Genomic DNA, 22,647 nt, shown 5'->3' on the forward strand with positions numbered 1-22,647 from the left:
ACGAAAGCATTCCCAGATGCTAAAGCATGCTGGGGCGCACCCATTCTGGATGAGGGGTGCTCAGCCTGTAGTTTGTTTCATAGAACTCATGTCTTAACAACCTGATCACTGATACACAGAAAAAGCAGGGCCCCAGTTATCTTTCCTACCTCCTGGGCTGACTTCATACTAAACACATGGCATAGTTTCCCCTTCCTCAGTCCATTCAGGACTCTGGTCTCACAGCCTGTTTGCTCTCTTCTCAGTGCCCCCGCAAGACCCAGGCTCTGCTTAGTGAAGGTCCGGCAGTGGTACCAGTCACTCGGAGAAGAAAGGGTGACCCAGATTCATCCTTTCCTGCAGCGAAGAGGAGGCCAGAATCAGAGCTGGCTGCCCCACTTCCTGCTCTCTGTGCTCTCATTTAGATGTCTTTATGCATTTGGTTCCTATTATGAAGACTCCAACTCGATGCTTTTCAAAGGAAATCTAAGGCATTCCCCAACCCACCAGGATCCCTTCCAAGTAGGGCCCAACACAGACATCCTTTCTGTGCATCAGGAAACGTTTACCATTCAGAGGAGCTCCCATGAGGATCAGGAGCTAAACGCCAAAAGGTCAAGGGATTCACAGACCTGCTCACCACCAAGCCATGAGAACATGACAGATAGGAATTCTGTATCTTTCTGTAAACCCAGCACTTGAGAGGCAGAGGCAGGAGGATCAAGAGTTCAAGGTCATCTTTAGCTACATCAGGGGTTTGAGGAAGCTACGTGAGACCATGTCTCAAAATGAAAGAAACAAAACTGGACTTTTGTGCTCCCCTCACCCTCCAAGATGGGGTCTGTTTGTATAGCCTTGGTTGTTCTAGAAATAGCTCTGTAGACCAGGCTGGCCTCTAACCCACAGAGATCTGCCTGCCTCTACCTCCTGAATGCTGGGAAGGTGTGCGTGTGCCCCCACCGTTTGGAATTCTGTACTCTTGGGCAGCCTTTAGCAATCTGAGTCTCACTATCCCTGTGTGGAAAAGCAGGAATAATAATGTCTCCTTTTCCTCCTGGTAGGAATCAAACATCCTTCTCATTTACTCAACAAATGTTTATTGAGAAGTAGTTGGGGATGCTTGGGGAATTGGAAGCAATCTCGTTAGGGGAAGCATTTTGAAAATGGTGTGGTACTACAATGTGGGAGTCTTTCACAATGTTACTTTAATACACCAATAGGGCTGTGGAGATGGCTCTGTGTGGAAAAGTGTTTGCTGTGCAAGCATGAGGAGTTGAGTTCCAACCCCTAGCACTCATGCATAAATCCAGGCACAGTTGCATGTGCCCATAACTTTACCATTGTGGGGCAGAGAAGGACGCTCATGAGCCAGCCAGTCTACCCCAAATAGTGAACTGCTAGTTTAGTGAGGGACTCTCCTCAAGGCAATAAGGAGGGTAGTGATAGAGGAAGGCATTGGTGTCCTTCTCCTGCCTTCTCCTGCCTTCTCCTGCCTTCTGCATGAGTGGCGTGGGCAGATGTACTTGCATATTAACATGCATGAACCATGTCATATAATGAGAGAGAGAGAGAGAGAGAGAGAGAGAGAGAGAGAGAGAGAGAGAGAACACAGCACAGGTATTGGTACTGTTAGCCAAATATTCCTGACCCTCCATCCTCCAAGTCAGTGGCTCGCAACCTCCCTAATGCTGTGACCCTTTAATACATACAGTTCCTCATGTGGTGGTGAGCCCTAATTATAAAATTATTTTGTTACTCCTTCGTGACTGTAATTTTGCTACTTTTATGGATAGTAATGTAAATATCTGATAAGCAACCACTGTGAGAGGACCATTCCACCCTCCTAAATGGGTTGAATCACTGCTTTGGATGGACCACGCTGCTAGTGTCGATCAACCGGTTAAGCCTCATGAGCCACTATGTCACTGTGCCTACGTTGAAGCCCTCCAACCCTTATCCAACAGCTTTCACGTGTCACTTTAGACTAGAACACTGCTGGGTTGAGACTCTCCAAAGCTGTCTTGTTCACCACTGTGGTCATTCGTGAGCACTTGTTGTCCCATTAGCCCATAGTGAGGAAGACACTGACTCTTGGCCAACAGGCTATGAATATGTTACAGAAGAAAAACAGAACCAACATGAAATAAAATAAGAGCCCCACATCCAGAGTCTGCTGCTTCGAGACTTGGGGTGCCTTATCTGAAGCGTCACTTAGCCCGTCCTGATGGAGACGGCTGCAGCAACTCACCGATGAGCTACATTATGGCTAACTCCTATGGCTACTCTTCTCTCTTTCTCAGTGGTTGGTTAAGTGCACGGTCATTTCTAAAGATGCACCAGAACACCAGCACAGGAATAACCCCTAAAGTCATTCTCAGATACTTTCTGAAACGCTTTACAAGGTAGGTTTATTTATATAATTTTTTCAGATAGTTATTGGTATGAAGTGAGTAGCTCTTAATGTTTAACTGTGTTTGAAAGGAGTTTTTTTTTTCCCTTAAGAAATAAACTGAAGGAAACAGTTTTCTTTCCTTAAGTAAATTTGGAATTGGCTGGATTAAAACAGTTTAACTTTTGTGAGAGTAAAGGTCATGAAAACTGTCATTTTTTTACCAGCAAACTCATTCTCAGCAGGCCAGAAGTAGTGTTTCATAGATGTGCTATTTGTTACTATGGGACTGATACTCTGCAGGGGAATTGACATAGCTGCAAGTGATCCTGGAAGTCGGAGTACCAGTGTGGTGATGAAAATAACACACAGCAAAGAACAGTGCTGGGTGAGATAGGTCAGGGCCATGCTTCTTTATTAAGCAATGTGCTGTTGGTTGAAGCAGAAGACTTCTGATATTGGTTTAGACTATAGAGTAGTGATGGCAGTGATGTAATGAGATAGCTGGGATGGCAGTGATGTAATGAGATGGCTGGGATGGCAGTGATGTAATGAGATAGCTGGGATGGCAGTGATGTAATGAGATAGCAGAGATGGCAGTGATGTAATGAAATAGCTGGAATTAAAGGGAAAGGACACTTCAGTTTCTGCTCTCCAGTCCTTCCATTTTCACACTTTCTCAGGCATGGCTGTACTGAGCCAGAACCCAGCTCCCAGTATTCCTATTCTAAATCCATCTTGTTATACCAGTCTGTGTATCAGGGTTCCCTAGAGAAACAGAACCAATAAAATATATATTGGTATAATATAAATATACACACATACACATATACACATGTATATGTATATACACACATGTATATATGTGCATATGTATATATACATATATATTTTTGTATATATATCCATGTATAAATGAATGAACATATATCACGTTGCCTATCAAAACAATTTACTAAATTGGCTTTCATTGAAATAGTAACAGCAGTTGTCTCATTCCTGAGAGGACGAGAGGATGAGAACCAGGTAGTTGTCAATTCGCGAGGCTTTGTCTCAGCAGTCCCAAATGGCGTAGAGAATCTGAGAGCCGCTGGTTCTTAGTCTGTGACAGAAACCTAAAAATGTTGGCTCTGCTCTCAGCGAAGGAAGCATCAGCATCAGTGACAGGGTGAGTCAACCCAGCAGCAGAAGGGAAGGCCAAGTAGGCAAACGACCAATGACTGCGCGCCCTTTGTGTCAGGACTGCTACACAAAGAAGCCACTGGCATTTGGGGTGCCGCTATCCATACCACTAAGGCTGTCAGGACAGTGCCTGAGTGGAGGCTCCCTTACTCAAGTGGTTCTAATTTGTCGCAAGTTGGTATTTAAACATCGCATTGTCACGAAATAGTTAAAATGATCCTCAGGACTGGGAAAATGGAGTGGGTAGGAACCAACACCGTAATTCCACTGCTGGCCTGTGTCCCGGTTTAACCATGCACCAGCTCCGTGGTCATCTCAGCCTTTCTGTATTTAGGTTTCCTTATCTATAAAATAAAATGAGGGGCTGGGGATGTAGCCCAGTTGGTAAAGAACTTGCCCGAAACCTGGGTTCTGTCTTGAACACCACGGAAATCTGGTGCGGCAGTTTAGACCTTACTGTCCTGGCCCTCGGGAGACTGGACAGTTCAAGGTCATCTTCACTACCTAGAGAGCTTGAGGTCAGCCTGGGCTACTTGAGACCCTGTCTCAAAAACAAAACAAAGCAAAACAAAATGAATGCGTACGTACGTACGTGCGTGCGTGCGTGCGTACGTGCCGTGCATACATGCGTATGTGCCGTGCGTACGTGCGTGTGTGCGAGCTGAGCTTAGAAAGGTGCTTATTGGCCGTACACTCAGCAAATACAAGCTTCGTCCCTATTCTTGCTTAAGCCTTTTCTGCTTTGCTGTCTGTGAGGTAGGGACGAGGAGGAGGAGCTCGGAGAGGACCAGCACTGCTTCATTTCAATGTGGTTTTGTGGTTTCTTCTGAGCTTCATCAGTGCAGCAGGGGGGAAGGCAGGATTTCCTCACCTTTGGGGCATGAGGCTCTGGTTAAGCAGCCTGTCTTGCCCGAGGTTTGTTGGAATGGAGGGATCTTCACGCAGGCCAGAGGTTCAAAGCAAATTAGTTGGGGGCTGAGGGAAGGGGAAGTGTGGTAGGTTAACCTGAAAAGCCTGTTTTGGAATAGGAAATGGGAGAAAGGCTTTTTTTCAGGCAGAGGGCTCCAAGGTGTGTGAGTGGGGTCGAGGGGTTCAAGGGTGGGAGTGATGGGGTGGGGGCAGGTGGCTGACGGTGTGTGCAGGAAAGATGAAGTGTGGAACCCATGCTGGCCACTGGCAGTGGGACCAGGGCAGGGGGGAACTGAAAGGCAGCTGGATTTCCCAACCTAAGAAACAGGCCAGAGATAGGGGTGGTGTTGAGACAGAGAACTCTGGAAAGGTGGGGATTTGAGTCAGAGTGGGGAAGAGAACCAGCCCACCTTGAGCCAAAACTATTGAAAATTGGAGGTGGGTGGTGCCAACCACATTCTGGCCTTGTCCTTTCCAAGATCCCCAGGGACAGAACTGTCATGCCCATGACCACTGGGATGTTCTCATTCAAGAACTCATTGCTCCTGGTCAGTAAGGATTCATTCCCTCAAGAGGAAAAGCAATAGGCTTCGTAGGACACATGCGTAACCTCAGCACTTGGGAGGTGGAAAGTTGGGGGATCAGGAGTTCAAGGCTAGCCTTGACCACCTCGTGATTTTGAGGTCAGCCTGGATTAAATAAATTAAAACAAAACAAAACAACAAAAGGAGAGGGGCTAAGATGGCTTCACTATTGACTCTTCATAGGCCACAATGTATCAGGCATAGTTCTAAGTAGGCATTGTATTAACCGGATAAAATCCTTACAGTGGGAGGTTACACCCTAGTGAGTACAGCTGTATAATAATAAACAGCACTGACGTGTGGTGTGCAGATAAACACAGGATAGACCAGTGATCCATAACATGAGAATGTAGAGACAGAAGGGGGAGGGGGTTGTTCACTGTCCCGAAGGGGAACCAGGGAATGTGACCTTTGTCTAGGGCTTTGAAAGAAGTGATATTATACCACACACACACACACACACCACAGACACACACATATACACACACACATACACACCACAGACACACACATATACACACACCACAGACACAACAAACACACAGACACACACATATAGACAGACAGACACACACACCACAGACACAACAAACACACAGACACACACATATAGACAGACAGACACACACACCACAGACACAACAAACACACAGACACACACATATAGACAGACAGACACACACACCACAGACACAACAAACACACAGACACACACATATAGACAGACAGACACACACACCACAGACACAACAAACACACAGACACACACATATAGACAGACAGACACACACACCACAGACACAACAAACACACAGACACACACATATAGACAGACAGACACACACACACCACAGACACAACAAACACAGACACACACACACCCCACAGACACACACACACACACACACACACACACACACACAGCAAAGAGCAATGTATTCAGGGGTAACAGAAGTGCAAAAGTCCCTAGATAGAGTGTGGTTGGAGTCCCTGTGGAAGCTGAAGTGCCCCGAAGCTCTTTGATGGCAGATGGGATGTTGGGATGTAGGGGTCAGGGGGAGGAGTAGGGAGAGCAGTGGAGATGAGGTCAGATGAGGGCAAAAGTAGAGGACTAGACTCCAGGGGCAGCCAAGCAATCTTGAGGTTATTCAATGACAGAAACCTTTAGAAAGTCCCAGCAGGGGAGGCATGGTGTCAGATGTGCAAACATTACTGCCAGGCAGCAAGTGCACTGGAATGGAGCAGGAGTGGGCAGTCAGGACGTGGGCTGGAAGCTGCTACTTTATAAGAAACTACAAGCCTGGAGTTGCATCCCCTTGATCACTGAGCTCGGGGGATAGAGGCTGTCTCTCTGAGTTTGAGGTCAGTCTGGTCTACAGAGCGAGTTCTACGACAGCCAAGGCTACATAGTGAGACCCTGTCTGGAAAGGAAGAGAAGGAAGAGAAAGAGAAGGAGGAGGGGGAAGAGGAGAAGGAAGAGGAAGGGAAAGAGGAGTGGGAGGAAGAGGAGAAGAGGAAGAGGAGAAGGGGGAGGAAGAAGAGGAAAATCCACTCACTCACTCACTTTCTAGGTGTAAACTAGACTGGATATCGGCGGACGGGAAACTAGGGGGATGCTCTAGGGTCCCAGCACTGCATGGTCTTTGCAAGTAGGAGCCACACTTAAAAGTTCATTGCTGGGGAGCAGGGGAGGTGGCTTAGTTGACTTTCTGATTTAATGTCATGGCACCAGCATATTCTCTATTAGCAGGACCCACACCACTGGTGTTGAAGTTGGCCTATGGGGGGCACTGTATATAGAGAGCATTGTGTATTTAAATTGGCCCCACTAATAGATTGGAGGATGTTTTCAAGATTTTGCTTTCTTAGATGAGAAGGTAATATGTCTATATTTTGTGAACTCGAATGGGCAGGTTTTGATGGGTCGGTCTGACTGGGGAGGTTTGGATGGGCAGGTCTATGGAGGCCTTAGAGAGACTGGCACTAAGGCAAAAGCAGGTGGGACAGTTAGCTCTGGGTTGGTCTTAATGACTCATGTGGAGGAGTGGTCAGAGATGATTCCCCTACAACCCTGTGCTCAGTCACACAAGTGCACATGTACCTGCAGTCCATGGCGCAGGCACCAGTCACCAGTCAGCTGAGGGATGTTCCTTGCATGGAGTGCATGCTCATCTCTGAAGAGGTAGTCAGAAAGAAAGACAGCCTGCTAACAATCTCTGTGTCTATCGGGCTAAAGAAGTGATACTAAATTTAACTCATTGTAGTTAACTTTACTTTTCAAAGTGCGGCAACCGGGAAATGACTGATACATTCTGTTATACATTCTGTTGCATCCCATTGATCTAGACCATTTTGTTTTTGTTTTTTTACATTTATTTGTTTACTTACAACAGGGTCTCATGTAGTCCAGACTGGCCTCTTTCTCACAGTGTAGTCGAGGATGGTCTTGAACTTCTGATCCTTCTGCTACTACCTCCTGAGTTGTGGGATTATAGGCATGTACCAACATGTCCACCTTATGCCGTGCTAGAGATCAAACCCCCAGGGCTTTGTGCATGCTAGCAATGAACTCTGCCAACTGGGCCATGCACCAGTCCTGGACCCTGTATATTAATCCTCAATGTACAGCTCTGTCAAATCTTGCATAGAAGGAGGGAGAGTGTGCGGCAGAGAAGGAAGAATGGGAGAGAAGGAAAGGAGGGAAGAAAGAACCTTCCGTCTCATGAGGCACATGGGAAGAACATGAACTGGTACCCATTTTATGGACGAGTGACTGAGATCGAATCACCCGATTTCTTTGCGCTATGATTTGAGATCGGCAAGAACTAGTTGACTGGATTGTCTCAAATTCCCGAAAAGCTTTTGTTTCAGTGGTAACAGAGTTTTCTCAGCCAACATCAGTGCCTCTGTCTCTGTCATAGCACATCCTGGGTAGCTCAGCTAGACTACGGACCCTCGACGGGCAGCCCAGCAACGTCCCAGGTTGCTTAGAGCATCCCTCCCGCCGAGGCGAGTTCATGGCCTCCATGGTGTTGCCTTCTCTCTTGTGTTTCTCTCCCAGGTTGCAGCTTCTTCACTTGTACTCTGTGTGCTTGCTGGTTGGTTTCTTCTCTTTTGTTCCCTGGGGACCTGTCTGGGAAGTGGCCCAGTTCCACTGGGATAACTGCCGGGAGGTTTGGTGGACGAATCTGCTGCTGCTGAATAACTTCCTGTCTGTGCAGAAAGCCGTGAGTTCCCAAGCGCTCTTTCGCAAGGGCCTATGGGTAGACGCAACGTGTCTCAGTCACATGGTCTGGGCGGTTTCCGAAGGGTCAACCTAAGTCACATCTCCATGAGTTTTGGAGGCATGGTATCAGCTAATGTAGGGGGGTCCCTGTTATAAAGCAAGAAAGGGTCGTAGTGGTGCTAATAAGGGGTGCACTGTCTGGGTATCAGGGCAGTTTCCCTGCTCCACCACTGTTCCTGAACCAGTCCAGAAGGCACACCATACCACGAAGGTTCAAGCCAGACTGCATGGAGCTGTTCAGAGCTATAAGATCTATGTCTACACAATCTATTAATGTGATAAAACACCACAAACCAGAGACACTCTGAGAAGGAAAGAGTTGATTTGTCTTAGACATCCTGGGTCGCAGGTCACCACTGAGAGAAGTCGGGGCAGGATCTCAAGGCAGGAACCCAAGTGGGGACCATGGAGGCTTCATTGCTACCATAGCTTACTTGACCACCTGCCTGGGGACCTCACCACCCACAGTGGGGCTGGGCCCTCCCGCCTCAGTCATTAACCAAGAAAATGTCCCCACAGACTTTTCTTGACAATGTCTACAGGCCAATATGACAGAGACATTTTCTCGGCTTAAATTCAAAAGGCTGGCTTGTATCACATAAAATGAAAACCTAACCAGGATAATAATGAACTTAGAGCGACAGGAAATGAGGTAGCCATATTTCCATCATGTCCTTAATTCCCTCTACGGGTTGAAATGTGCGGCAGGCAGGTCCCTAATTCTTGCTGGGAGCCGCTCATGAGCTGGCCAAACCTGGCAGCTTTTGGGGACACCACTTGTAGATGAGGGCATGTCTGTGTCAGAGTCCCAGGAGACAGATTGGGTCACTTTCCTGGATGCAGACTAGCTTGGGGCATTATAGAAATCAGACAAAAAACAGGAGCCAGTTGCCCCTTTGAGTGGGAGCCCACCTTAGATTTTTGGAAGCAGAGGTGTCATGGCCCTCAAGCCTCACCATTCATACTTTCTCCATGGCAAAAGTGTCTGTTTAACTGTGGCCAAAATTTCCCTCTCTGTTGAGGAAGTTTGGGCTCCCTTGGGCCCTGGGACCTGAGTGACAGGAAATTTGCCCCTTGGTATCGCCTTATATGGGATAAAACATGTCAACAACGGCTGGCTGGCCCCATTTCCCACAAGAACGGAGAGTGGGTGGCCCCACTCTCACCCCACCACCCCCATGGCTTCGGCCAGGCATCCACATTGGTTCTGGTGGGAACCCTGAGTGTGAGCCAAGCACTTACTTTCAAAGAACACATCCCCACCCTCCCCCTCCCAAGTTGGGAGTGGGAACCAGGCAAGGGAAAGAACCCTCTTGGAATTCCCCTCTTGGAATTCCAGACAAACCTAAGGACAGCCACCTCCTACATTCCTGAATCGTGACCCCAGTCAGTTCCCATGGCTGTCCTAGGAGACAAGCTAAATTGGTTTTTTTTTTCCAAACAAGAGAGAAATAGGTCTGAATCTCCCCGGGACCTGTCACACTTGGTCCAAAGACTGATTTGAGGAATGAAGAAAATCTTGTTCCAGTTTCCTCTTGCAATGGAAGCTGCCCCACCCACCTGCTCAACTTGCCCGGCTTAGCAGACCCTAAACAGCCCTGAACCTGGCCGGTAGGAGTCCCAGTCACTTCTCTTTTTCCCCAGTGCAATGGCTGGACTTGGTACCTTGCAAGCGACTTCCAGTTCCACCTCATGACACCGCTGATCTTCTTAGTCCATGGAAAGTAGGTCTCAGACTTCTCCCACCCCCTTCGCCCCTTGCCCCCCTCCGCCCCTGCCCAATGGGTCCTTTGGCCTGGAGCTCCCACCTACATTCCAGCTTTGTAGAAAGCAGCTTTTTAGAAGTTAGGAAATTAACTTTCTAGAAATGGAGCTGCCACTCCCCTCTCTACTGCCTCCTTCCGAGTTCTCTCCTGGCCGCACATAAATCAGTGCGTTTCCCCAGATTTATCGCTGGGGTGTGTAATGCTGGTGCTCAGCACTTTCCGTTCCAGCCGTCCACATAAACACGTCCGCGCATCGACACAGCGCACACACACCCGTCAGCTTCAGGATTTATATCCCATTTTCATGGTTGGGTATCTAGATGGTGCCCAATTTCTCACGATTATAAATGGCACTCTGATGACTGCCTTTGAACACTCCGCTTTTCCTTGTAGCTATTTCCACGGGGACGTATTTCTGTGTTGGAATTACCAGGTCAAAGGGTGGCAGCGATTCCTTAGAGCTTGTTACATACCGGGAGATCGCTCTCTGGAAAGCAGGGTGTAATTTACAGTGCCCTTAGCGATGTATCAACCAACCTGCTGCCCGGCGGCTTGTATTTATCGCCTTAATTTTGTTAGCTTTAGAAACACTTTACAGTCTCGATAACTCACGGGGAGATTTATAGCTTGCCATTACTTAAAAAAAAGAAATTTATTATTCTTTCTTGTTAAAATATGTGCTCCATTCGGGAAACACTAGAATTAAGAGAAAGGAAAATATTCACTCCAGTCCATCACTCATGGCAAACTAGGCCCCTTGTTAAGACCCGGAAGCTGTCTTTCTGACACCCCCCCCCCCACCCAGTGTTTTAAAGACGAAGGTGCGTGCCCTTGCCTCTCCACATTTTTTTTTAAGATTTATTTATTATATAAGTACACTTGTAGCTGTTTTCAGACACACCATTACAGATGGTTGTGAGCCACCATGTGGTTGCTGGGATTTGAACTCAGGACCTCTGGAAGAATAGTCAGTGCTCTTAACCACTGAGGCATCTCTCCAGCCCAGAGATCATTTTTTGAACCCACATTTTACTGTATTATTTTACTAACTGTAAACAAAACCGTAATGTCTGCCTAACATTCGATTTCTTGAATGAACTCAAGTATTTCTTGAATGGAAACTTAGATTGTTTCCAGTTTTATGCTTTCATAAGTAACTTCCCATGAGTACTTTCATGACAACCGTTTGTCTCCAACTCCAGGGTTTCTTCAGAACGCATATCCTGAGGGAAATTAGTGGGCCAAAGGGCATAAATGTCTTACAGCCCTTGTGTCGCAATGGGAGACTACTTCAAAAACAAACAAAACCCCCAAACACAAGAGTGTTCCCCATTTCTGAGCCTTGGCAGATCCTCACAGCCCCGATCCTGCCTGGTTCTGCTCTGATTAGCCAGATCAGAGTGCTTAACTCAGAGGCTATGTCTTCAGACCATTTCCTTGCCACAGAATCCCAAAGTATGAGACCTGGGATTTCTTCACGCTCAACCCAAGAGTTCAGGAGTTGGTGTGTGTAGACACCGATGGAGCAGAAGATATTGGGGAAATACTTTTTTCCTACACCCCTCAGAGAGGTCTGAAGCAGATTACATAAAACTATAGAACATTCTGGAAGAATTGGGTGCTGGCCACCTCAGCAGCTGGTCTTGTAGTGGCTCTCCCTTCCTGTTTCTCTTCCCCACTACCACACAAACCTCCCATAGTTAGACATTTCTCTCAGGCTTGGCTTATGTTAACAAGGAGAGCTTGGTTCTCCTCCCTGCTCTATTTTCCCTCTCCTTCCCTGGAGTGGGTGGCTGTGTCAGATCTGCGTCCCATCTTTCCTTGAATAAATCATTTCTCTCCTTAGTCAACCACCACTGATGTCCTTATAGTATTCTGTAGAGGAAAGGCGATGTCCCAAGAATGGGGACATCTGGGGGGCTGGAGGGGAGCAGATAAGGATGCTATTACTATCCCTGTCTAGAAGAGGAACCCAACTTCAAGGTCCTGTGCACGGTCTCACTGCTGCTCAGTGGTCAAGATCAGGCAGTCCAGGAATTCCAAGCCCACCCAGTTTTTCCTGCTAGGTTAAAGTCCCCACTTCCTCTCTCAAAAGCAAAGCCACAGGACTCCCAGGATTGTGTGCTGAAAGGCGTTCCTTCTCTGCCCTCTCTTCTACAGAAGTAAACGTGCCCTCGTCCTCCTCGGGGGCCTGCTGTTCCTGGTGTCTTCCACTGCCACTGCTCTGCTCACTGTGGCTTATAAACTTCCAGTGTCATCTCCGTCAGCAGCCAGGTAACATGGTTCCAGCTTGGTCCTCTGTCCCTTGACTGCCCTCCCCAGGGGCAGGATACCTTAGGGAGGTCTGCAGAATGACCTCGTGTTGCTTGTCCTGTGCCCATCAACGTATGGAAAAACCGGGTTAGACACCTTCGATCTGGATGGAAGTTGCAAATTTTCCAGCCTTTCAATTTGCAGGGGATTCAGCTGGGGAGGAGGGGTAAATGCATCCGCTCAAGAAAATGTTTCTCAGAGGACAGGAGCACCCCCATGTGGCTGAGGTGGGGATCTCCTTTAGTGTAGATACCTTGCAGGAAGGAGAAACTGAACCCATAAGGAAGTTGGGGTTACTTCTTCAGGGTCACACAGGACCTAAAGGGATGGCATAGGTGTTATTTGAACCGAGGACCTATGTCTCTAAGCTCTTTCGCCTCCATAATATGCTACTCACGATTCTACCACATAACTCACTGTGCTAAACAACGGCAGCTAGACTCTTCTCAATTCATGGGTCAGAACTGCAGAAGTGAAACCCAGGTAAGCCAGTTGATTCACTCAGATTCATCCAAAAGGCATCGGACTCCAGCCTTTTACTCACTGACTTCAGACTAGCCACATGGGGCTCTCCCAGGCCTGTACGGCTGTTGTTCTCCGGGTATTGAAGGGTCTCCCATTAGCCTCTAAGATCCGGCAGGATTGTCACCCACACTTCTTTCAGATGTTGGTGGAAATGTGGTATTTTCCAAAGCAGCCTCCACTGACCCTTAACGAAGTCAGCCTGGGGGCCTCTGGGAAGATAGCTCAGTGCTTGCAAAAGCAAGCACAGGGGCCTGGAACAGGATAGTGCACGCTCGTAATCCCAGTGCTCTGACGTGGAGACAGTACTGGGGCTTGCAGTCAGCCTAAACTACTTGGTGATTTCTAGGCCAATAAAAGGCCATCTCTAAACAAACAGCAATAAACAAACAGCAACAATAACAACAACAATAACAACGTGGCTCAGAGAGTAAAGGTGCTTGCTATAAACCTGAGGACCTAAGTTTAATCCTGTTTAACTTCTTAAGTGATGGGAGGAGAGAATGGATTCTCCTGCAAGCTGTTGACTAACCCTCATATCTGCATCGTGGTGAATACACATGGGCACACACCAAAAAAAAAAAAAAAATTAAAAAGATGGACCTGGGGAACTATCCAAGGCTGCTGTCATCTGGCATTTATATGGAAAGACTGCATGTGAGTACACACACACACACACACACACACACACACACACACACACACACACACCGTGGCCCACAATGATACATAAGTGCTCTGTACTGTGAGTGAGTTCACTGCAAGTCTCCTGCCTCAGAGAGCATAATGCCCTTTTCCATGTCATGTAGCCTGCTTTTATAGTGTCCTGATGACAGAGGAGGCAGCTTTCTTATGCCTAGCCTTGTGTTTCTAACTCTAGAGCCTCATTAAGGCTCATTAAAGTCCCTCAGGGAGAACTTACTTGTTGGGACTTTTTTTTTGATATGTATGTATTAAATGTATGTACGTGTGTATGTATGTTTTGTGTGTGTGTGTGTGTGTGTGTGTGTGTGTGTGTGTGTGTGTGTGTGTATGAGACAGTGTTCTTTCTGTAACTCAGGTTGGCCTCAAATACACTGAGCAATGCATGCTGGCCTTGAACTCACAATCCTTTTGGCTCAGTCTCCCAAATGCTGGCATTAGAGGCATGTACCTCTACTGTAGCTTTCAGGTCCAGCAGAAACTTCCCATCCTAACTTGGACCAACTAAATTAGATTTTCTGGTGCTGGGGCCCAAAGAAATGACTTTAACAAGAGCTCTTAGTCACAGCTGAAGAACCACTCACTAATCTTCGAGCAACTTCACCCCCTCTGGTCATCTCCGTGTGGGTCTCATGGAGCCTCAGCTGAATCTGTCTTCCAGCCTCTGTCAGAAACAGCAAAAACTTCCCAGCAGACATTCTCATGCTACTCTCTCTGGAGTGCCAGGGAGCATGGACAATTCTCAGCCCTAGGTCCCATGTCCAGATTCTGATTTGGTGAGCCTGGGCATCACCTAGACATTTGCGATGGACTCTCACTGTAGACGGTCCTTCTCAAACTTGAGGGACACTGATCACTTGGAGGGTGTCATCCTCCAAGTGCATCCACCATCCAGCAGATACATGTCCACTGTCACCCTCCTCCTCTTCAGTGTTCCCAGGGAAGGCATGAGTTTGATCCCTAATACATTCTCAGGTCATCAGCAACATTGCTACTGATGCCAGAGGACATAGTTGGGAATTACAGCAGCATTTACTTCCTCTTCCTCCTCCTCCTCCAATTTCTGGGATTAAAAGCATACCACCATGCCCCGGCTTTCCAATGTCTCTGGCTTGTTTGGAACTCCTCTTCTTTCACAGAATTTTCTACATTCCCAGAGGAAGTGGGTGAGCCACCATGAATGAGTATTTAAAACAAATGAAGTCATCCTGTGTCCTCGAGATATGGGTATGGAGCCCAAGGGGATTTAGAATCTAAACAAACCAGCCGTGACCCAAGGGCCTAGAGTCTAGGGTTTAGGCAGTCACTGTGTGCAGATCATTATTGGGAAATCTGGCTCTAGATTTGTGGGCTAGCTCAGAGGGCATTCCCTTTTCCTCATCCAGTCAAAGCTGAGTGTTTGCCTCGCTCCCTACTTGTTTTTCAGTGAAAATGAGACTGTACTGTATTTCTCAGAGTATTACACCAAGCCCTACTGTCGCTGTGGCCCATTCCTTGTGGGCCTCTTCCTGAGCATGTTCATGCATTCAGACCACCCTACAGACGTTCTCAGAACTAAGGTACGTTGTCCCCTTGTTGCCCCTATAAGGGCACGTGGCTGGCTGGGATTGGCTTGGCTCTTCAAGGCCAAGTACAGTAGGTGGAGTCAGGCTGCTGGATTTGTTGCCATGCTGCCATATGTTATGTGTCCATACTAAAGCTTGAGGAGGACACTTCTAGCCTGAGTCCTGTTCTCCTTTTGAAGCCAAAAATGAAGAGTTCAATGGCACCATTGGGCACAGCCATTGCCTCCCAGGCCTCTGCTGGTCTGACCTTCATCGGCCTTAGCTTCGTCATAGACAGTTCAGAGTAGAGGCTCTCCTCCTTGGGAAACCTTGTATCACTCACAGTAACATCAAGAAATAGGATTTTCTGGGTGTGGTGGTACATGTCTGTAATCCCAGCACTCAGGAGGACCAGGAAGAGTGCTGGCTCCAGCCTGGGGCAACATAATGAGAATCTTTTTTTTTTTTTAAATCATCCTAACAAACAAGCAACCAAATGAAAAGAATCATCAGGACAAGTGGCTGTTTGGAAGAGTGTATCCATCCCCCATTGGCATTTTAGTGTCCTGGAAATGTATTATCTGGCTGTAGGTTATAACAGAGCACCATCAAAGAGATCCTTGAACACAGCCCAGGTCACAGGAGGCTCCAGGGAGAAGAGGGTGTTAACCAAGGGGAGATAAGAGGAAGCATTGGGGAGCCACATCAGTGTCAGGGTTGGGGACATGGGGCTAGGGACACAGACAGGCTGAGCTGGAGAAGCAACTCAGTTGGGAAAAATTAGGATTCTGGTTCCTACTGGAAGAGGCAGAGCATACAATGGCTGGAAGCGGTGAGACAGGAAGGGCCCTGTGAGTAGACAGGCAGGCCAGGAGCTGGGACAGGATAGACCCAGGAGTCTGTCTGGAGATTGTAGGCCTGTTGACACCAAAGAACTAGTAGAGGGCAAATGGTTTAGACTGATTTAGTGGCAAGTCCCTTGTCAGTTTACTTTCCTTCCACACAGCCCAAACTGGGGCAGGTTGTTGAGCTCTAAGCAGTTCTCAGGGACAAAATGGTAGGCAACCTCTTACATCAGCATAGCCTTCAAGACAGCCTAACCATCGGCGTACAGAGAAACAAGAAAGCCTTGGAAGATAGGTCTGGGTTGAAGAGATCAAGGGATGCGGCATCAGATCCAAGACTTAACCCAAGCCGAGATTTAACTCGATCTGTTTTTTGAGCTGGAAGTTGCTCTCTCTTTGTATACTTCAATGTGCCTCCTCCATGCCCCTGAGGCATCCTCTATGATTAAAGGACAGAGCGGAACATTAGGAGTGGAGGGAATGTTGGGAAAGAAAGCTTCCTTCTAACTGATTATATATTTGTAAGAAACTGAAAAAAAAGAAGTGTGAGAGGTCCTTTAGCCAGACTTTGCCCCAGGCACCATGCCAAGGGACCTGTGACCTGTTATCATCCCCAGGATCTGACATCGCCGCTCGACCCATAGACCTTAGATGTCCAGTTCCCCTGTATGTTTCTGTATGTATGCGTGTCATTCTGGGTGTTGCTGTCCTGTGTAGGGATTTGTGCATGTGACCACAGTCGAGGAACTGGGCTCTTCTCTCACCACAAGCCCTTAAACCCTCAACCCTCAATCCTCCCTGCTTTCCTCTGAGTAGACTGAGGTTATGAAAAAGGGAAGTGTGTAAGAGAAGCAGAGCAACTGTTTGGGATGGGAAGGCGTCCAGAGGGAGGGGAGATGGGATATGTGTGCATTAGTAGGGAGCGAATAGGATCTAAGCACATCATGTTCGCACACCCAAGTGTCACAATGACCTAATGACAGTTGAACCTGCAGAGTCAATAGGCCACTCGATAGGTCATTTTGCACAGCGACACTTCCGTTTTTGAGGCAGGGTCTCTCTATGTAGCCCAGCTGGCCTTGAACTCATAGTTCTGACTCGGTCTCTGGCGCAACGGGATTATAGGCATATGTGACGACCACAACCATCGACCACAACCAGCTCGTCGCATCCTGTCATAGTAACACACCCTTGACCCCCCTGGTGGCTAAGCCCTGCCTAACACTAAGCTGATATTTTAGTCAAATCCATAGTGACTGAAGTTTACACACAGAGATCGGAAGTGACCAAAATGGCACCAGTGAGCATATACAAAATGACGCCGTGATTCCTGCCTCTTGTCTCCCTCAGGTGCAGGCTGTGCTGGGCTGGGCTTTCTCTCTGACGACTCTCTTTGCAGTTGTTGCCCTGGCGTATGTAGTGGATGATACCTCTCCAACCTCTTCTGTGCTTGCTGCCATCTACCAGGCCCTGCACCGGACCCTGTGGGCAGCAGCTGTCGGCTGGGTTATCTTTGCCTGTCAGGAAGGCTTTGGAGGTAGGAGGGGGCCACTGGCTTTGCTCTTGGGCTCATACCTTGTTCCAGAGGGCAACAAAGTTAAAATATAAGCTGTGTACCCAGAGGTAGGGATGAATAATTGATGCCAACCCAGAAGGAGCAGTTTGTCTCTATTCTTGGGGGGAAGTCACTCTCATATTATTTTTAACTTTTTATGTTGGTTTATTATCTAAGGTAGGTCCTGAAAGACAAGGTTTGGGCCTCTCTAGGAAAGGTAGTTTAGAGGCTAGACATGAAGTATGAAAAATAGTGAAAAAATGATATCATATAGTAACAAGGACAAGGTTCTGGTCACAGCCGCCTCAGGCCTCGGTTTCCATCAGAGGAGAGGAGCCTAGTCACTAAGATCCTTTCTATAGCCAGGGAGAATGTCTTTTGTGCGGCTGACTTTGATGTGGAGAGGGGCAGGCAGATGAAGGACATATATATAGAGAGAAAGGAATTTCCTCCTGATTATAGATCTGTTGGAGACTCCTGACATTTTCCTCCCCTTATCCTCTCTATTTGGCCTGGAGGAGGTAACACCACCCAGGCACCATCCAGAAAAACCTATCTTAGTTTCCAAACTTTCTTGAACCCTTAAGGCCATGGAACGAGCCACGGAGGAGCAAGACAGCTGTGTACTCCAGGGGCCCTGTTGAATGAGTTTGGAGTTAGGCTGTGGATGAAAGTACTCATCCTCAGCCAAGGTGGTGGGAACTCGGCAGGTGGTCTTGGCCACCCATGCTGACAGAGCAGTGTATTCCAGGCCTCCTGGAAGCAGTCACTAAAGGGCCCCCAGGAACTAGCAGTGGCCGAGGACTGGGCTGAGTGTCTCCGGGTTTACTCACATGATTGCATAAATGTGTTGGTGCATTTGTTTTGCGTCAGACAATGTTCTATACATTTAGGGTCCAGCAAAAGATAAGAAAGAATTCCTTTCTTGCAAGGCATCGTAGTAAGGTGGTGGCCCGAAAGAGGCGAGGAGACAGATGCCAGAGACAGAACGGGGCTGGAGAGATAACTCAGCACTTAAGGGTTTATCGCCTAAGTTGGTCCTAGCACCCATGGGCAGCTTACAACCACCTCCATCTCGAGCTTCAGAGGGTCCAGTACCTTCTTCCAGCCTCCAAGGGACACACGCACACACACACACACACACACACACACACACACACACACACACACACACACTTTTAAAAAGAGAATCCCTGCCATATGTCAGGTAGCATCAGGGACCGGAGGGGCCTGTGACTGCGTGACTCTGTACTTCTCCCCCAGGTCCCGTGAAGCGCTTGCTTTCTTGTGGCATCTGGGCTCTCCCTGCTAGCATAAGCTATGCTTGCTACCTCGTACACCCCATTGTGATCATCCTCTATAATGGACTTCAGGAGACCCTTATTCACTACACAGACACCAACATGGTAAGCAAGTGCCTGGCCCTTGGTCCTTCCCTGGCTCCGCCGCTCGCTCTTGGTGAGCACAGCTGGCTCTGTTAGAAGCTGGCTCTGTGTCGTTCTTTTTTTAAAGTTGTTCTCTGATTTAGGAGGAGGGCAGGGCTTTAGTCTAGGGTAAACTTTAAATGTTTGGGACCCTTTCTTTTTTCGTGATCCACTTTGTGGCGTTGGGGTAGCATAGTCTCAGATTCAAACATAGGGAGGCCAGGGAATAAGCCATGTCCACTGTCCCCCTTTTTCTGCAGTTCTATCTTTTCTCTGGACACTGCGTGCTGACCTTCCTCTGTGGGCTGGCCCTGACCCTGTTCATTGAGCGGCCATGGCAAGAACTGAAGTGGGGCCTGTGAACGACCAGTGCCTGCTGGGCCCTGAGCATTGAAACCCAAGAGAACCACAGGCCCTCTGCTGGTGACAAACGGAGGCAGTGGACACTGTGGTCCTTAGAAGGAATGTGAATCTGATTTTTTTGGTGAACATTTACTGTGTACAATGTAGACAGATAACCTGTGTTCTCTATAAAAAGCAAATCTATGACTTTTTTGTACTTGTACAATAATCTTTCTTTCTCTTGGATTGGATTTGATTTTCTGTATCAGTGACTGTCTACTGTTAAAGGGTTAAAACGAAGGCCAGACCCAAAGCCTAAAAAGGCATACAGTCATGGTCTTTCTCCTCCATGACCTTAGCTTTTCGTGATTTGAAAACAAAATGTAATATAAACTACTTTTAATAAACTTGCATGTTAAAGAAAAACAAAACTTAAACTCAACCAATCAGCGGTAGCCAAAAATTTACATAACTAGGGATTCTCCAATGGGAAGAGTCCAAATAAACAGCTGTGAAGTTGTAACCAATCCCATGTGAAGCACCTGGGCCACACAGGGGTTGGAGCTGCCCAGTAACAACTGGTGTTTGCTCAAATACACCCGAGCGCTTTAGTGCACCTCAGTTGACATTTTAACATTAAGCAGTTGCCTAATGCGGTACACATATCATAATTTGAGCCTTGAAGCTCAAGTGGTTTATAATCTCTTATTCTCATGAATGCCACACATAGTTTCCCCTACATCCTATAGTAATCCCTGTACTTCAAAGTTTTGCCTTTTTAGAGAGATCGATTTCCAGGGTCACTGAGGTCACTGAGGTACGAGGCGCCAGCCTGATGACCAGTGTCCTTCTAAAAAGAGACACACATAGAAAAAAGAAAAAAAGATGAACACAACTGAAGGAAGATGGCCCAGCATCTTCTGTTTCAGGAAGGACCAAACACTTCTGGAAGCTGTGAGAAGCCTGTTTTAGAGCTCTAAAGAAGTGTGGTCACACACACACACACACACACACACACACACACACACACACACACACAGAACATCTGGCCGCCAGTGTGAGGACAGACAGACATTTCTATTGTTTTAAGCCACTTGGTTGTAGTATTTTGATACAGCAGCCCTAGGAAGCTATAGTGTTCCTCTTAATCTACAGGGGATACATTTCAGGAGGTCCCCCTCCCTGCTCCCCCGGAGATGGATGGCTGAAGCTGCAGATTATCAACCCCTGTGTGCCCTGTTTCTCTGTATTCATGTATGCCTATGATAAAGTGTAACTTGTAAATTAGGCAAAGGAAGAAACAACAACTAGTGGTAAATACCTCATGCTAGGATGGCTATAATATACTGTGTAACTTTGTAAGCAATATGTTGCAATAAATGTTCTGCGCATGCGGATCCTCCACTCTTTTTTTTTTTTTGGTTCTTTTTTTTCCGGGAGTTGGGGACCAAACCCAGGGCCTTGCGCTTCCTAGGTAAGCGCTCTACCACTGAGCTAAATCCCCAGCCCCCGGACCCTCCACTCTTAAAGGGAGCCCTTTGTGCTGTCTTTCTTTACTGTCTGAATTGCCAGCATTGCTATTTGAGCTTATTCATACTCAGAGTTACCTAGACATAAACTCTGTGCACTGAGGTGTCTTGTCAATCTGGGACAGTCAGACCAAGGGGTGATCCGCCTTCGGGGAGGATATGGGTAGAGACTTCATCATAAACTCCTCTCGGGGAGGGAGTGGAAAAAGGAATTGTTTCTGAAAGTTTCTTCTTCACATGTTTGGGCAGTGTGTAACTGTGAGTAACTGTGGGGAAGAAAAAATGCCAGGGAAAGTCGGACTGTTGGTAAACCAACAAAATAAGACAAAAACCCAAGAGTGATGGGGTTGCTGGGTGCTCACATCTGTACGCATTCTCTTTGTAGTTTAGTAAACATGGAAGGAAAACCATTGCCAGGCAAGCCGTCTAAAAACACCAGATCCTCCAATTCCTCCAGTACGACATAGGAGAACTCACCTTGGCACAACTTCTGAGGCCTGGTCCCTCCTGTGGTGTCCCCGCCAGCGGGGACCCAGTTATTCAGGGTCCCGAAGAGGCTTTCTACCTGTGGGCCAAAATGGGGGTGAAGAGGAGACCAAGCAAAAGTTCTGTTGTCAAGGTCTCGTTTATTGGGATGAACGTTACAGCTTTTAAGGCTTTCAGGTAGGGGGAGTGTCCTTTGTGAAACACAGAGGAGGGGGAGGTGCGGATACAGGTAGTGATAGCTGGAGGCAAAGAGGTCAGGCCTTAGACGATGAGGTCAGGCGGTGGAGACACTGGGTGTTGATTCAGGAGGTAACAGGTATCTGCTAAGGGAGCTGAGGCAACCCTTGAATGTTACCTTCCTGTGCCGTAAATTCATGGGAGAGGCTTTCATTCAACAATCTTAAGACTTAAGGCAGTCATCTTAGGGGTGAGTATCTGTGGCCAAACAGCCCAAAGTCACCTAGCCACTTTGAGCCATGCAGTCAAAAAGCGGCTAGGCCCAAATCCAATACGGCTCCATGCACTGTGGGCAGAACTGGCCTGAACTAAGGAAAATTCAAACTTCACCTTAGTATTTCAGGCCCCCCTGTGATCCAGCCGCCAAACTGGCTTTTAGGCAACTCTGACCTTCAGCAAGTTCCTCGAGCGCCCCCTGGTGGACTGGCAGGCAATGAGCTCTCAAGCATTTTCTAAGTATGTAGTTATTTTTACATTTTGTGGGGGGTTGAGGTGAGAGGGTCTTTCTCTCGCCAACTCTTCTCATGTCCCTTTCACTCCCTATCAATTCCATGACCTTGTCTTTGTTTTTATTACAAACATACATGTAGAAACACACACACACACACACACACACACACACACACACACACACCCCTACCTGTTAAGACTATTTGGTGTTGCTTGAATGAGTATGATTTTAAGGTTGTCCACTTGGGATTGGATAATCTTTCAGGGGACTGGTCCCCAGAGAACACAGATTCTCCCCTTCTCTGCAGCCCTCAATTGCCTGTATACAGGAGCATACAGGAGTGGGGCTTTGGGAGATTTTCCCATTCATTATGGAATGTCAGCAGGTGGTGGCACTGTGGAGGTCTTGGTTAGGTGTCCGTATTGTCGAGATTTAATAGGCACCGCTTCCCTGTCATATTAAGACCATGCTACCTTGCAACAGATGTTCAGTAAACCTTGAGACCTCACGAGAGCAACTGAGGGCTGGGGGCATGGCTGGGTAACTGCCGACATGGCTGGGCTCCCTTGGGAGATGACTGATCGGCCAGTATTGTCTGCTGT

General features: G+C 47.6%; 1 protein-coding gene across 1 annotated transcript in view; it reads left to right on the forward strand.

Annotated features, from left to right (window-relative positions):
• Positions 1-20,735, forward strand: part of Oacyl (O-acyltransferase like) — a 51,368-nt gene extending 30,633 nt beyond the window's left edge. Inside the window, exons 8-15 of the mRNA NM_001106139.1 lie at positions 2,280-2,381; positions 8,105-8,270; positions 9,974-10,053; positions 12,256-12,369; positions 15,059-15,191; positions 17,372-17,558; positions 18,840-18,982; positions 19,261-20,735. Of these exons, the coding sequence (NP_001099609.1) occupies positions 2,280-2,381; positions 8,105-8,270; positions 9,974-10,053; positions 12,256-12,369; positions 15,059-15,191; positions 17,372-17,558; positions 18,840-18,982; positions 19,261-19,362 (1,027 nt within the window). The 3' untranslated portion in view covers positions 19,363-20,735. The remainder of the gene's footprint in view (positions 1-2,279; positions 2,382-8,104; positions 8,271-9,973; positions 10,054-12,255; positions 12,370-15,058; positions 15,192-17,371; positions 17,559-18,839; positions 18,983-19,260) is intronic.
• The last annotated feature ends 1,912 nt before the right edge of the window (positions 20,736-22,647 follow it).

The sequence above is a fragment of the Rattus norvegicus genome, chromosome 18 (genome assembly GCF_036323735.1).
Source record: "Rattus norvegicus strain BN/NHsdMcwi chromosome 18, GRCr8, whole genome shotgun sequence".
Taxonomy (NCBI): domain Eukaryota; kingdom Metazoa; phylum Chordata; class Mammalia; order Rodentia; family Muridae; genus Rattus; species Rattus norvegicus.